Source organism: Ylistrum balloti, unplaced genomic scaffold, assembly GCF_031769215.1.
Source record: "Ylistrum balloti isolate Yb309-2 unplaced genomic scaffold, AGI_CSIRO_Ybal_v1 Utg370104, whole genome shotgun sequence".
Taxonomy (NCBI): Eukaryota; Metazoa; Mollusca; class Bivalvia; order Pectinida; family Pectinidae; genus Ylistrum; species Ylistrum balloti.
The window spans coordinates 1,179,263-1,194,000 of record NW_026782129.1 but is presented as its reverse complement, the minus strand read 5'-3'; the positions used below and the strand labels follow the sequence as shown (position 1 = coordinate 1,194,000).

The following is a 14,738-nucleotide window of genomic DNA, read 5'->3' as shown; positions in this document are numbered from 1 at the left end:
TCACTGTCTCCTGTAAAATATCTCCTGTGCACTGGTATTTAGAGACATTGGAAGGATGATGTCAAAAGCTGTCCATCATAAGTTAAGAAAATCCCCAACCATTTTGGTATTGTTTGATCAGTTCCATGCCTCGTAGATTTGTGACATGCATCAATAGAAATGGTTAAGAAGTATTGAACTTGTGAATCTGGAAACCGAGAGACAGAGAACAGAGATGTAAAAGTCACTTTAGGAACAAGAAACAGAGGTTTTTTTGGAGTGTTACGCTATTCAATACTTGAATAGCGTGTGAAGTCTAAAGATGCCTGTCTGATGCCAACTTCCCTCTTAGTGACTCAAGAATAACAATAATAAAGGACATGATCAATGGCTGAAGTATTTGTACAATTTGTACAGAAATGTCAAGGCGAAGAATGAGATCAGTAATTACTGATATTTCCACACGAACAAGTCCCAATTACCAAACAACCATAATTAAAACAGCAAAAGCATAACCACCTGAAGTTTTGATCATGTGCAACTTGTTGTGGTCTGAGAATCAATGCCTGTCATGCTGAATATAATACCAAAGGGACATAACTCCCAAGATATCATTGAATTGTAAAATATAAGGTAAACATAATGTATACAAGATTTAAATAGCTGGTCATCACATATATACCCAGTTTCATGTATAAGGCTGAGCAAGTTGGCAGCACTGTTAAGAATGATCAAGACAGATGGAAAACACCAGTATGTCTCCCCGGTTTGCATGCCTGATCTAACAATGTAATTTGGTATAATATTACCTCCGTGACCATGTGGGTTTTCAAAAGTTATTCGTTTTTCTTTCATTAATAATCTCTGCACTATTTAGCCTCAATGCCATAATGAGTAATTTGAGTGTTTTAAATTTTAAGAATTCATTTTAAAAAGAAATATTAAAAATATTTGTACAAGATTTCCTTACAAAGCAAGGAACATATAATCGTTCGCACAATGAATAAGTGACATTGTTGTAGTTTGAACTATATATTTGTAACAAGTAACATAGTCAGATGTTCTGTTGTAAGATTACAAGTATATCATTGTGAAAGAACTGGGAAAATACACATTACTACAGAATGCCTTCACCAGAAATCAAATCCCAGTTTCTAGCATAATCCATGACTCTACTGACTGAGCCTTCGGATAATATTCTGCCTGCCAAATGGCAGAGGCCATCTTTAACATTACCTACAAACCACGCTGACCCCCACATTTTACATAATAAACTGGCAATCAATCTGAATGTTGCTAGCAAGCAATTTCCATATCAAATTATCTTACTATTAACAGGTCAAATTCAGATAAGTGTTTTATCTTGAAAATGCAAGCTCTTTCTCCCATCTTTAAGTAGTTTCACTTTGCAATGCAAAACTATGATTTGTTTTTATAAATTGGTATATTACACGTACCCACAAAATGAAGGAAGACAAATCCCCACAAAAATATACTATCTTACAGTATATGATCCTTAATGAATTTATAGACATAATTCACACTTTGTGATCAATTGAACCTCAGCATTACAGCCTTGCTTCACACTGTGATCAATTGAACCCCAGCAGTACAGCCTTGCTTCACACTGTGATCAATTGAACCCAAGCATTACAGCCTTGCTTCACACTGTGATCAATTGAACTCAAGCATTACAGCCTTGCTTCACACTCGTGATCAATTGAACCCCAGCATTACAGTCTTGCTATACACTCGTGATCAATTGAACCCCAGCAGTACAGCCTTGTTTCACATTGTGATCAATTGAACCCCAGCATTAAAGTCTTGTTTCACACTGTGACCAATCGAACCCCAGCAGTACAGCCTTGCTATACACTCGTGATCAATTGAACCCCAGCAGTACAGCCTTGCTATACATTCTTTTGATTAATTGAACCCCAGCATTATAGCCTTTGCTATACACTCGTGATCAATTGAACCCCAGCATTACAGTCTTGCTTCACACTGTGATCAATTGAACCCCAGCATTACAGCCTTGTTTCACACTGTGATCAATTGAACCCCAGCAGTACAGCCTTGCTATACACTCGTGATCAATTGAACCCCAGCAGTACAGCCTTGGTTCACACTGTGATCAATTGAACCCCAGCAGTACAGCCTTGCTTCACACTGTGATCAATTGAACCCCAGCATTACAGCCTTGCTATACACTCGTGATCAATTGAACCCCAGCATTACAGCCTTGTTTCACACTGTGATCAATTGAACCCCAGCAGTACAGCCTTGCTATACACTCGTGATCAATTGAACCCCAGCATTACAGCCTTGTTTCACACTGTGATCAATTGAACCCCAGCAGTACAGCCTTGCTATACACTCGTGATCAATTGAACCCCAGCAGTACAGCCTTGTTTCACACTGTGACCAATCGAACCCCAGCAGTACAGCCTTGCTATACACTCGTGATCAATTGAACCCCAGCAGTACAGTCTTGCTTCACACTGTGATCAATTGAACCCCAGCAGTACAGCCTTGCTTCACACTCGTGATCAATTGAACCCCAGCAGTACAGCCTTGTTTCACACTGTGATCAATTGAACCCCAGCAGTACAGCCTTGCTATACACTCGTGATCAATTGAACCCCAGCATTACAGCCTTGTTTCACACTGTGATCAATTGAACCCCAGCAGTACAGCCTTGTTTCACACTGTGATCAATTGAACCCCAGCAGTACAGCCTTGCTATACACTCGTGATCAATTGAACCCCAGCAGTACAGCCTTGTTTCACACTGTGATCAATTGAACCCCAGCATTACAGCCTTGTTTCACACTGTGATCAATTGAACCCCAGCAGTACAGCCTTGCTATACACTCATGATCAATTGAACCCCAGCATTACAGCCTTGTTTCACACTGTGATCAATTGAACCCCAGCAGTACAGCCTTGCTATACACTCGAGATCAATTGAACCCCAGCAGTACAGCCTTGTTTCACACTGTGATCAATTGAACCCCAGCAGTACAGCCTTGTTTCACACTGTGATCAATTGAACCCCAGCAGTACAGTCTTGCTTCACACTGTGATCAATTGAACCCCAGCAGTACAGTCTTGCTTCACACTGCGATCAATTGAACCCCAGCAGTACAGTCTTGTTTCACACTGTGATCAATTGAACCCCAGCAGTACAGCCTTGCTATACACTCGTGATCAATTGAACCCCAGCAGTACAGTCTTGCTTCACACTGTGATCAATTGAACCCCAGCAGTACAGCCTTGCTATACACTCGTGATCAATTGAACCCCAGCAGTACAGTCTTGCTTCACACTGTGATCAATTGAACCCCAGCAGTACAGCCTTGCTATACACTCGTGATCAATTGAACCCCAGCATTACAGCCTTGCTATACATTTTATCAATTTAATAATATGGATTTCAACAGGACTGGAATTAAAAATAATAAATCAATGAACTTGCTACAACACATTTTTAGACAAGAATGATATATATTCTAAAAGATAACATAAAAACAGATGGCAGTATATAGTGTCTTTTTAATGTTTTACTGTTAAAAAAACACATTACAGAAACATATACTTCATGACATTCATTCTACAAAAACAGAAAGAAATTGCTTCAATTTGCTTACTACTTGTGTGACAGGAAAACCGATGTTGCAATCAACAACATCTAGAGAAAATGATGTATAATGTATTTTATCAACCTGGACTCTTCAAATAAGTTATTACCATATAATAAATACCAGCTATTAATCCCGTTGTTGTAAATTATCTCAATCCTGGAAGAGAAATACTGCTTTAACTTTTTTTTCTTCATTTTTGCGAATTATGGGTATACCGGTAATTAAAGCAACAAGGCATTGCCAAAAATACTCAATCCCTTGCTCTCATAGCAACAGGATGACAGAAAGGAAGAACAGATTAATATAAATTGTAAGGTGACCTTGACCTTAACCTGAAAATTGAAATTTGCTAATGGTATTCCTAAACATAACCATTGTGTGAAGTTTGATCAGAACTCCTAGAAATGAAGTTTCTAGAGGTCAAAAATGCGGGACCATGTATGTATGAATCCATATATGGTAAGTAACAGCACTATCTACCCGTTCAACTGTGAGGAGATTTGTCTATCCCATGTATGCACTCTGGGGTCAAACAGTTTTTAAAAAAAAACGAACACAATAACTGTAGTGTAGTGTTAAAAAAAGAATCACAAAAAATAGGACAATGTGACAGCTATAAAAATTTGGCTCTTTCTATGACTTCATATCAGGACATAGACTGTTCCAAATTATCTGAATGAAACCAAAAAGAAAATCCCTTTCACAAGAATGAAAAAAATTTTCGTTAAATGATGGCATGCATTTATTAAAACAATACAACCTCTTTTTTGTTTCCTTACCAAATCTTTATCACTCCTAGATTGTTTCCCAAGCCTTGTGATAATGGTAAATGGACATGGTGGATTTGTAAACAGTAACACATACTACACACAACAATGTTGAGCAACAATATTTGATCAGTCAATGTCTCAAGTTCATAAACATTTTTCTTTCTTTTCGGAATAAAGTGAATTTGGAAGTATCAATTAGCCAGGATTTGTTACATAACGTTGGTTATCAATAAATGGGAAATAGATCGTTTAAACAGATTCCAGGTGCAAAATGCTTAAGCTGTGGAAATTACAAGAAAATTTTTTGTCATTGCTTTTCTGCTTGTGGATCTTTACACCCGAGATTCTAAAGACAATGTATTACTACCAAAATCAACAATAATTTTACAGACTTGCCCATAAAATGATAATAGAGGTCGGCCCTGTCCCCATCACCGATATATCAATAAATGTATCCGAATTGTTTTAGTATACTAATATTGTTAAATCATTTACGTTCTACATTTTAGCCTTATATGATACATGGGGAATATTCTCAGTGGACATCAGGGTCCATTTCTCCTCACCAGTGTTCCATCTTTCACTCGCCAATACAATTCTAGTTAAACTAAATCTGGGGTTGTCTGCCCTTTACAGGGTCACTTTCTACAGGGCCTCAAATAACAGGAATGGTTACTATAGCAACAAATCCTCTCCATAATCTAATTTGATGTAACAAGTACAAAGTAGATGTAGGTATACTGTAATTTCAAACTACATACATGGAACAATTTAGATTGGCCATGATATATTTGAATTAAATCAGGAGCCGTAAATTATTTTTTAGAAAATCTACAAGATAATCTACCTCAAGGTCGTTAGAATTAAAACTCTTTTACAACAGTGCTGTTCTGCAAAATTTACTTAAACATGATACATGTACTTCATCTTGTATGTCTTTTAGTACTACATCTTGATAGAAAACATTGGACTCTGATCAGGAGTCCAAAGTTCTTGTGCCAATATGCTAAGTACTCGTTGCATCAAATGATTCCTTTGTTTTAAGTCATATAATAATTAAGACGTTGCTACTAAGCATCCAATACAGCCATATTGCTAGAGTCACACGAGGGCTTTTCCTCTTCCTGCTCATCAGGGTCCACAAGTTCTGCAAATAAAAAGAAAGAAGTTTAAATTTTCATTTGGAAATGATATCAATGTAGGACAGATACACCCTCTAATTTCTTATAGATTAATACCTAGAGTTACATTAGAATGGTGTCATGATACAATAAAGGTCAATGTTATGATTCATTCTTAAAGCTAACATTTCACTTTAACAACTGCAGAATTTGAGGAAACTTTGTACAAGATTCAGGAATGAAAAAATACAGATACAAGATTTATTTTGTATAACTGCAGGCAACCAACATACAAATTGGACTAAAAGTCAGGAGGTGGACTTGTTGCAGGACAAGAAAATTAAAGTATTTACTTGTTTTTCAATTCAACATCAACAGGTATGGGAGTGCTTATAACTACACATGGAATTATTGACGCATATGGAGACACCAAATGTCTTCACATTTAACAGAATCAAGCTTAAGGTCAAGGCAAGTTTCAGCAGAAAATAATTAGTCTATTAACATTCAAATGACTTTACTACTATTTCATATTAAATTTGTTTTTGTAGAATGAACCAAAATTGTTAACTTTCAATGAACTTAATGTAATGTAATGAAAAGGTTAATTCTACATGTTTTCTTGTCTACACTGGATGCTCAAGGACGACATCTCCAGGGCCGGATAGAGTTTTCAGTAATAAGTTGGCATTAAAATTTGACCTTATTAAGTAACCAGTACTGCTGGCTTTGGACACTAAACCATGTCATGATATGACAATTATCTCCATTTAGATCAACCTTAGTGGTATATTATGACAATGCTGTAAGGTTTAGTCCTACATTTTGCAAATGTTTTTTCAAATGTTTTTAGATCAGCATGTAGAATTTGTGACACTTATGAACTTTATCACTGGGTTTGGTTGGACAACAGACCTGAATCAAAGCTACTGAAATACTACTCATGACATTATCTTCAAGTTCCATCACTTGAAATCATTGTTAGCCATCTTGATCTCATTGGGAAGTATTCTGATTCCTTGTGCAATATGAAGTTTAACGTGTCAGATTATGGTATGAATAATGACATTTCTATCTTATCTAAATGAACTGAACTGTTTATTGGAAATGATCAACGATAACATGCTTTTTCATAACTCCACTTGGTATTTATCAAATCACAGATGAATTCCATAATGGAGTATATTCTTTCTACTTTAGTAACTTCCCATGAAGACAATAAAGCATTCTGAGATGGGATTTCCATTTGGACAATAATAATGCCTGGGCACTGTAATTGTAAAAGTACAGGACAGATGTAAATTAGAACACTGATGTTGTCCTTGACCTAAGGACTCATCTACTAAACCTGGGTCCGCTTGTATAAAAAATCTCAATTTGAGATTTCTTTAACTTGAGATTTTCCTTAGTTGAGATTTCCTCAAATATGACTTGTATAAAGATTCCTCAATCGACTTGAGGACGTCCTCAGCTGAGGAAAAGTTGAGTAGAATTTGCAACGGCGTTAGCGGTCCGATTTCGAACTCTTTTTGAAAAGAGGTAAATAACGCTAATACTTTTTCGTGCTTTTTCCCGTAAACTGTCAAAGCGCGAGCCGGGGTGAAAGTAAGTTTCACATAGTCGTCTGCTTGTGATTGAAACTGAAATATGGCTGAATCAAGTAAGAGAGTGAGGAGCGCTAACTGGACAGAAAGAGAGAAAATTTTGTTGATGGAGAGCGTGCGTGAGAGAGAGGAAGTGTTGTTCGGGAAGTTTACCGGGAGTGGCGTACAAATGGGTTTGTCAAATAAAGCGAAGGACAAAGGATGGGAGGATGTGGCTGCAGCTGTTAATGCTTACGTATATATAATTACCGGTACAATTTTGTCTCGATAGTGTGTTCAGATCTGTACCAAAACGACTAGAATTCGCATTATAAGCATAAAGTTATCTGATTAATTAGACGTCAAGATTACGTACATGTATAACGTGTGCATTACAAACACTGACAAATACATCCAGTAGGCAATACAGTGTAGGATTTACACAGAGCAGTTGTTTTTGCTTGGAGTTACTCAGATTATGACCATTTTGATAATCTTCTCGTCTTTCACAATCATTGTTTATGCAGACGACAGGTGTAACACTAATAAACAATACCAAATCCGGAAGCAGAGCCATCCAGAGTTATGGATAGGCCTTTGTTAGATTATTTTTCATGAAACAGCGTACAGTCATTCACTTTATTTGTTTACAATAAAAGCAGACAGCAACATAAACAGAAGTGGCAAAATCTGGAAATTTGGGAGGGGTGTGATATCAATTTCTTGGTCTGTCATGACTCCTGATCAGGGCCAATATCAATCATAGTCCATTCTAAGTCAAAGTTGATACCATGTATATATTCACAAACTTTATTGATAAAATAAACCCATATAGACACATTTTCAAACAATGTATTGCAAGTAAACACAATGAAAAATTATCCAATATCCTCAATGAAATTACATCTGTATAATTTCACTTTTTATGTATAATGAGATTAAAAAATCACCACTGGATTTTAGTATGGATAATTCCTTGGATGTTTAGGCAATCATGCCTAAGGAAACAATTGTATGTTGTGTGACACATTCATCAATATAACTTTAAGTGTGATTTTTATTTTTGCAACATTCATAAGGTCATGATAACATTGAGTTTCTGACATATTCATCATGAACTGTAATAAAGAGCAGTGTTAACAAGCTGACAGTATGTTGCAACTAGGATCCCCAAGGTTATATCTGTAAAATATTTGATTACTTGGGAAAAAGACATGTATAGGTTGCCTAAATGTGGGTACATGTACATTTAATTTGACTATTATGATTTTTCCAGGAAAATTGGCAGCCAGAAATAAAGGGTTTCTATAAACGATGGGTGGATCAGGGAGGGGACTTTTTTTTGCCAAGCATGAACAAAGTGTAACATTTCACTGTATTATTTTCAGTGTTGGGGTAAAAGTCTGATCTGTGTTCCAGATTAAGAAACAATATGACAACATTAAACAGAGAGGTATGAATGTCATAATGTACTTACAAGATAATATTTTTTTTTTTTTTTTTTTACGTACCATGAAAATAAAAAAGAGTTTTAAAGATAAATATTAACCATCTTCAACTTTGAAATATAAATATTGCAACATAAAAATCCTTCATTATATTGTACATATATGTGCAGAATTGTATTTATTTCTAGCAAATAAACGTCAGAGTAATAATTCTAATCTAAATATATATTATGATGAGTGTATATACATACATTGGGCTGTGGTTGGTTGGTGTTTGTGGTTATGTGGGTGCCTGCAGGATAGGGGTGGGTTCAATAAAGTGCATTTAGCACCTCATGTTGAGTTTGTCTGTGTCTGTATCCCATGAATGCCGACCGGGAGCAGTCCAATGCTTATATATATGTGCATATTTCAATGCTTATATTTATACCTTTTCAATTTTCATAAGGAAAGACATACTCAGTTTCTGTACAGTACTTGCAATATCATATGCTGTTGGCAGGTCATAAGCTGGTAATACACAACTGATGTTAGTAATGTTAAGTTAGCATTGTCATACAATGGTTATTGTACATGTGCCTGTCTGTTTAGGTATTTAAGGTGTATTACAATACACTTCTATAATTTCTGGTATTGTACTGTATTTACTATATATTGTAAAGTTTGTAACACTTTAATACCCAGTGTAAGGGTGTATTCAAAAGTAAAATTTTAAGTAAATGAGACGTTAACCTAATCTTGTTTTTCACAATAAAAACTTTATTGCATAATACATCGATAAATACTAAAAAAATGTATTGTGCCATTATTCAAAACTTTTCAACATTAATTAGTCTATCATTGTTTTAACTGCCCCATGTGAGCCTCAAACACGTGACCCAGAGGTGGAGGGCTACAGTGATGAATGGCAGTAACCACTCTTCCATTACGGCCCCTTTGTTTTTTTCTTTTTCTCAGTATTTTACACAACGTATATATATTGTGAGCGACATTGTAACAATTTTGCTCCTGAAACTGTAGATTTCTCTTTAATTCTAGTCATTATTTCCTAAAAACAAAAGTAAATAATAATAATAAAAAATTATGTTTCAGTTTTTCAGTTGATTTCTGGAGAATTAAACAGTGCACACCTGACCGCTACGGACAAAAGTTGCGGCTATATATAAGCATTGGACTGCCCCCGGTCGGCTTTCATGGGATATGAATGTCAACCGAACACAGACAAACACAACATGAGGCGCTAAATGCACTTAATTGAACCCACCCCTATCCTGCAGGCACCCACATAACCATAAACACCAACCAACCACAGCCCAATGTATGTATATACACTCATCATAATATATATTTAGATTATAATTATTACTCAGACGTTTATTTGCTAGAAATAAATAAAAATTTCTGTCCAGTTAGCGCTCCTCACTCTCTTACTTGATTCAGCCATATTTCAGTTTCAATCACAAACTTACCTTCACCCCGGCTCGCACTTTGACAGTTTACGGGAAAAAGCACGAAAAAGTATTAGCGTTATTTACCTCTTTTCAAAAAGAGTTTGAAATCGGACCGCTTACGCCGTTGCAAATTCTCAGCTGAGGACGTCCTCAAGTCGATTGAGGAATCTTTATACAAGTCATATTTGAGGAAATCTCAACTAAGGAAAATCTAAAGTTAAGGAAATCTCAAATTGAAATTTTTTATACAAGCGGACCCAGGTTTTCTTGTAGATACCTTGTTTTGATTTTCTGTCAATCTATCATGATTCTTTCATACCATGAGAGATTGTATGCAAAGTGAAAATTTATTTAGTGTCTATCAGTTTATAATTTTTTCCTATACAAGCCATGTAAAAAACATTTCCCGATCAGCAGAAATGGTTTGACCAAGCTGTGTGTCTATACTAGGTGGCAAAATTAACTATCAAGTAAAGATTCCCCCCACCCTTCCCAATCCACCTGTGTATCATACATGAGTGCACGCATCCCCTCCACCCTTCCCAATCCACCTGTGTATCATACACGAGTGCAAGCATCCCCTCCACCCTTCCCAATCCACCTGTGTATCATACACGAGTGCACGCATCCCCTCCACCCTTCCCAATCCACCTGTGTATCATACACGAGTGCACGCATCCCCTCCACCCTTCCCAATCCACCTGTGTATCATACACGAGTGCACGCATCCCCTCCACCCTTCCCAATCCACCTGTGTATCATACACGAGTGCACGCATCCCCTCCACCCTTCCCAATCCACCTGTGTATCATACACGAGTGCACGCATCCCCTCCACCCTTCCCAATCCACCTGTGTATCATACACGAGTGCACGCATCCCCTCCACCCTTCCCAATCCACCTGTGTATCATACATGAGTGCACGCATCCCCTCCACCCTTCCCAATCCACCTGTGTATCATACACGAGTGCACGCATCCCCTCCACCCTTCCCAATCCACCTGTGTATCATACATGAGTGCACGCATCCCCTCCACCCTTCCCAATCCACCTGTGTATCATACACGAGTGCACGCATCCCCTCCACCCTTCCCAACCCACCTGTATATCATACATGAGTACAAGCAATACACAAATATCTATAGTAAATGTATGTTACCCATGATGTTATATAACTAATCAAAGCTACCGTTAAAAAGTTAGTTTTTTGCAGGAGTTCTAGTTTTCGCTGATTTAAAACCACATTAAATTGCATTTAATGGATAATTCTGAAATGAAAGATACATCTTGTATGTTTTAGGTGAAAATGCATCCCTCTTGGTTCAAACCTAAATTTTTCATACAGACATCACTGAATTAACTGTGAATTTGTTAAAGGCCTGTTGTATTTTCAGATAGATCATAAATTTACCATCCTGATCTATCAGGTCAGTGGTCCATAGTGTCAGGTTGTCTTTCAACAGCTGCATGATTAATGTAGAGTCCTTGCATTTGTCTTCTGGCAGGAGTTCTAGCTCTGCTACTGCTTCATCAAAAGCAATTTTCGCAATTTTGCATGCCTTCTTTGGGGAGTTGAGAATTTCATAGTAAAAGACTGAGAAGTTGAGAGCCAAACCAAGTCGAATTGGGTGGGTGGTTTCTAAATCAGTGGCTTCATGCTTAGCCATCTCGTATGCCTTTAAACTTTCTTCAGAGGATGTTATCTTGTCTTCCCCTGTGGAAAATTCTGCTAGATAGCGGTTATAGTCGCCCTTCCTGTAAACAAAACCACAACACATGAATCTGTCACAGCCTTACAGATTTTTCACACATAAGATTTTGGAGAGAAATATATTGAATCTCTCTCGTCTTTCTATAAAACAATTTTCATGCTGAATTTTTCTATACTCAAAAAACAAAACCATATACAGAATTTTTTTCATCGAAACTGTCCCATCAAGGACATGTTATAGGTTACATCTACACAGTACAACACTTAAAAGCCAGAAAATTTTGGCTGTAACATGTTGATAAGTGAATCAACATGCACAGAAGGAATGAATGTTCACTGTACAAATCTATAGAAATAGTCATTAGTTAGTAGATATTCATCTGTCAGCAGAAAAAGCCAAAGCAAAAATGCCTTGATTTACCATTAGTTTTATTCATCAATTAGGATAGTACAGTGTGTTTTAGTCAACTGCAATGTTGTTTTAACGTGAAAGAGACCCTTGAATTGTGGACTACATACTTTTTTCCTGGTGCTTTGTTTCACTCTAGATGTAAATCTTTTAAAATTCCATACTCCATCACATGTCCAAAATAGAATAATTATAAATCAGCTCAAATAAAAAAAACAGGAATCACATTACGCCTACATCGCTGACCTGTTTGCTGTTTAGTAACATCCAGATAATCAGTGGAAAGGGTGCCATCGTAAGATGTTATGAGACATCCCAATTAAAATTACCACATTGAGCTTTGGAATGACTACAAGATCCTGCAGCTCAACAGAAAAATTACAAAAGGAAATAATACTCTGTTTACATCACATCCTACTCAACCATTTCAAACCAATAAGTTTCTGTCCAAATTTGACTTCTTGTGCACTATTTGCTCCTAATGAAAGCCACACTCTTTATTTACAATCTGAATTCTCGCCTGGGTAATGAGGTTTAATTTATAGTGAAAGTAATCAGCACACAACTGATGAGTAGATTTTTAAAGATTTTTCAAAGATCTTTATCTATGGGAATCACCACTAGGTCCCAAATCTTTATTTATTCTGTATAGAGTATCAAATCCTTAACAACAAAGACAGATTTCATCTAACTTAAGCTCAGAATAATAAAAAACAAATGTTCATGTTTTTAAAACAATAAGTTATCTTGACCCAAGGATACTTATAATCAAATTGATCATAATTTTTTCCAGCCCTGCGGTTTAATCCCTTAGACTGAATAGTGTTTGCATCATAATGTTACAGCTCTAACTGCAGATAGAAATCTATTGATAGGGGTACACAATTTGCAAATTTGCAAAATAAAGCACATTGTTTGGCCACCATTTTAAGGTGCTTGGCTACCATTTTAAGGTGTAACTGAATCTTCACTTCTACATTTCAGGGAAGAATATGTTTTGATAAAACCAGAAATATGTATTTTGCAGAAGCTATGTTATCCGAGAATCCAACTAAAACAGTTCTCCTAGCTTTGCATATATAAAAAAAATAAACACCAATGATCTTAGTTTCAGTCCAAGTGACCTGAAATATCTCAATATATATATAAATACATATGAATAGTGACCAAGTTACTGAAACAATGGAAATTTCCAACAAAAAAACCTAAGCAAACCTGCAGCTACATCTACATAAGGCTAATAATATTTCAGGTTAGCTTTTATTGAAATTTGTATAAAAGTCTACAAAAAGATTCCTCTAATCATGGGTCATATTTTAGAACGCAAAACCTTTCTAGGTATAAGGTATGGTAGAGAAAAATATAACACTCAAGTTGTGCGTTTATAATCAAAATGATGGTTGTATTTAAGCATTTGAAACATACATGTTAACACTGCAAAGCTTTCTTTGTTGTATCACTTGTCTTTGGGCTAACTTGTTATCAATTGGTATTTTCATTCAAACTTGTCAAGATGAAATTTCATGGCCATTTGTTTTCTGTTCAATTCATTTGTACTTGCAAGAAAGACAGATACTCTAGAACCACTAATTTTGCATATATGTACAGTAAACTCACTTGTGTTGGACACACTTGAATCAATACATCAGATAAGTCAAATGTTTTCTTTGGTTGTGATTTTTACTCTTCTTGGTCTTAGTAAATTAAACACGAGTGAGAATGTTCACCAGTATGTGTTTACGGACATTTATTTTAAAAACATTGTTGACGTCACTTGTTACTCTTAATGAAACTATAGCGGAGGAGCCAACGTCAGGTGGATCTCGGAGGGTATTTGGGTGGGTAGTTCGCTTTGAGTATGGATACCTGAGGTATGCAGGGCAGTTATAGACAAATAAACTAATTATAATCAAAGAATAAAAACCGCAACATACTCAAGCTTATATCATTAATAAGAAACTTTACTGTCTACTAGTTTCGACCTTATCGCAAGGTCTTCATCAGGACAATATTTTCAGTAAACATACCCCCTGAAGTACTCTTCGGGAGGATAACTTAGAATTATGACGTATGTACAAAGATAGAAATAGAACGGGTAGATAACTGCCTTGAATATAATTGCTTTTAACCAGTCTTTGTTGCTAAATAAATTGTAATGTAATAACAGTGTTCATTTCTCCTAGTACTCTTTCTCGTCTAAACAGATAGTGTGGGTTGAACTGGATAAATAGGCTAGGTCTCGGTGGTTCCGACTCCCCTGCTTTCCTTCTGCTTCTGACTCCGAATCAGATGAATCACTCAGAAAAAGATCTTGTTTAAGTTGATTTACTTAAACAAGAGTACTAGGAGAAATGAACACTGTTATTACATTACAATTTATTTAGCAACAAAGACTGGTTAAAAGCAATTATATTCAAGGTTGTTACTCTTAATGATATATTGTAAGTACAATATTTGTACTTCAGGTATCAATTTCAGTAATTTATGTGTAAGAGAATGGGTGTGTTTCAATGTGTGTGCTGCCATGTCGGGTGTTTCACATTACATTTTTCATTTTACATTCATCCCTATAACTGTTTATTTAAATAAAAGATATCATTAATGTATAAAATTAACATATTT

The 14,738-nt window shown here is 36.2% G+C and overlaps 1 protein-coding gene across 4 annotated transcripts in view; it reads right to left on the bottom strand.

Annotated features, from left to right (window-relative positions):
* The window catches only part of LOC132550107 (14-3-3 protein 2-like), a 62,936-nt gene that overhangs the window by 18,557 nt on the left and 29,641 nt on the right, over window positions 1–14,738 (bottom strand). Inside the window, exons 4-5 of one of the 4 annotated variants that reach the window (XM_060214123.1) lie at window positions 11,408–11,751; window positions 3,712–5,540 (exon numbers count right to left, since the gene is read on the bottom strand). The exons of the other annotated variants lie outside the window; for them this stretch is intronic. Coding sequence (XP_060070106.1) covers window positions 5,464–5,540; window positions 11,408–11,751 — 421 coding nt within the window. The 3' untranslated portion in view covers window positions 3,712–5,463. Of the gene's footprint in view, window positions 1–3,711; window positions 5,541–11,407; window positions 11,752–14,738 lie in introns of those variants that run through there. 4 annotated transcript variants of the gene reach the window in all.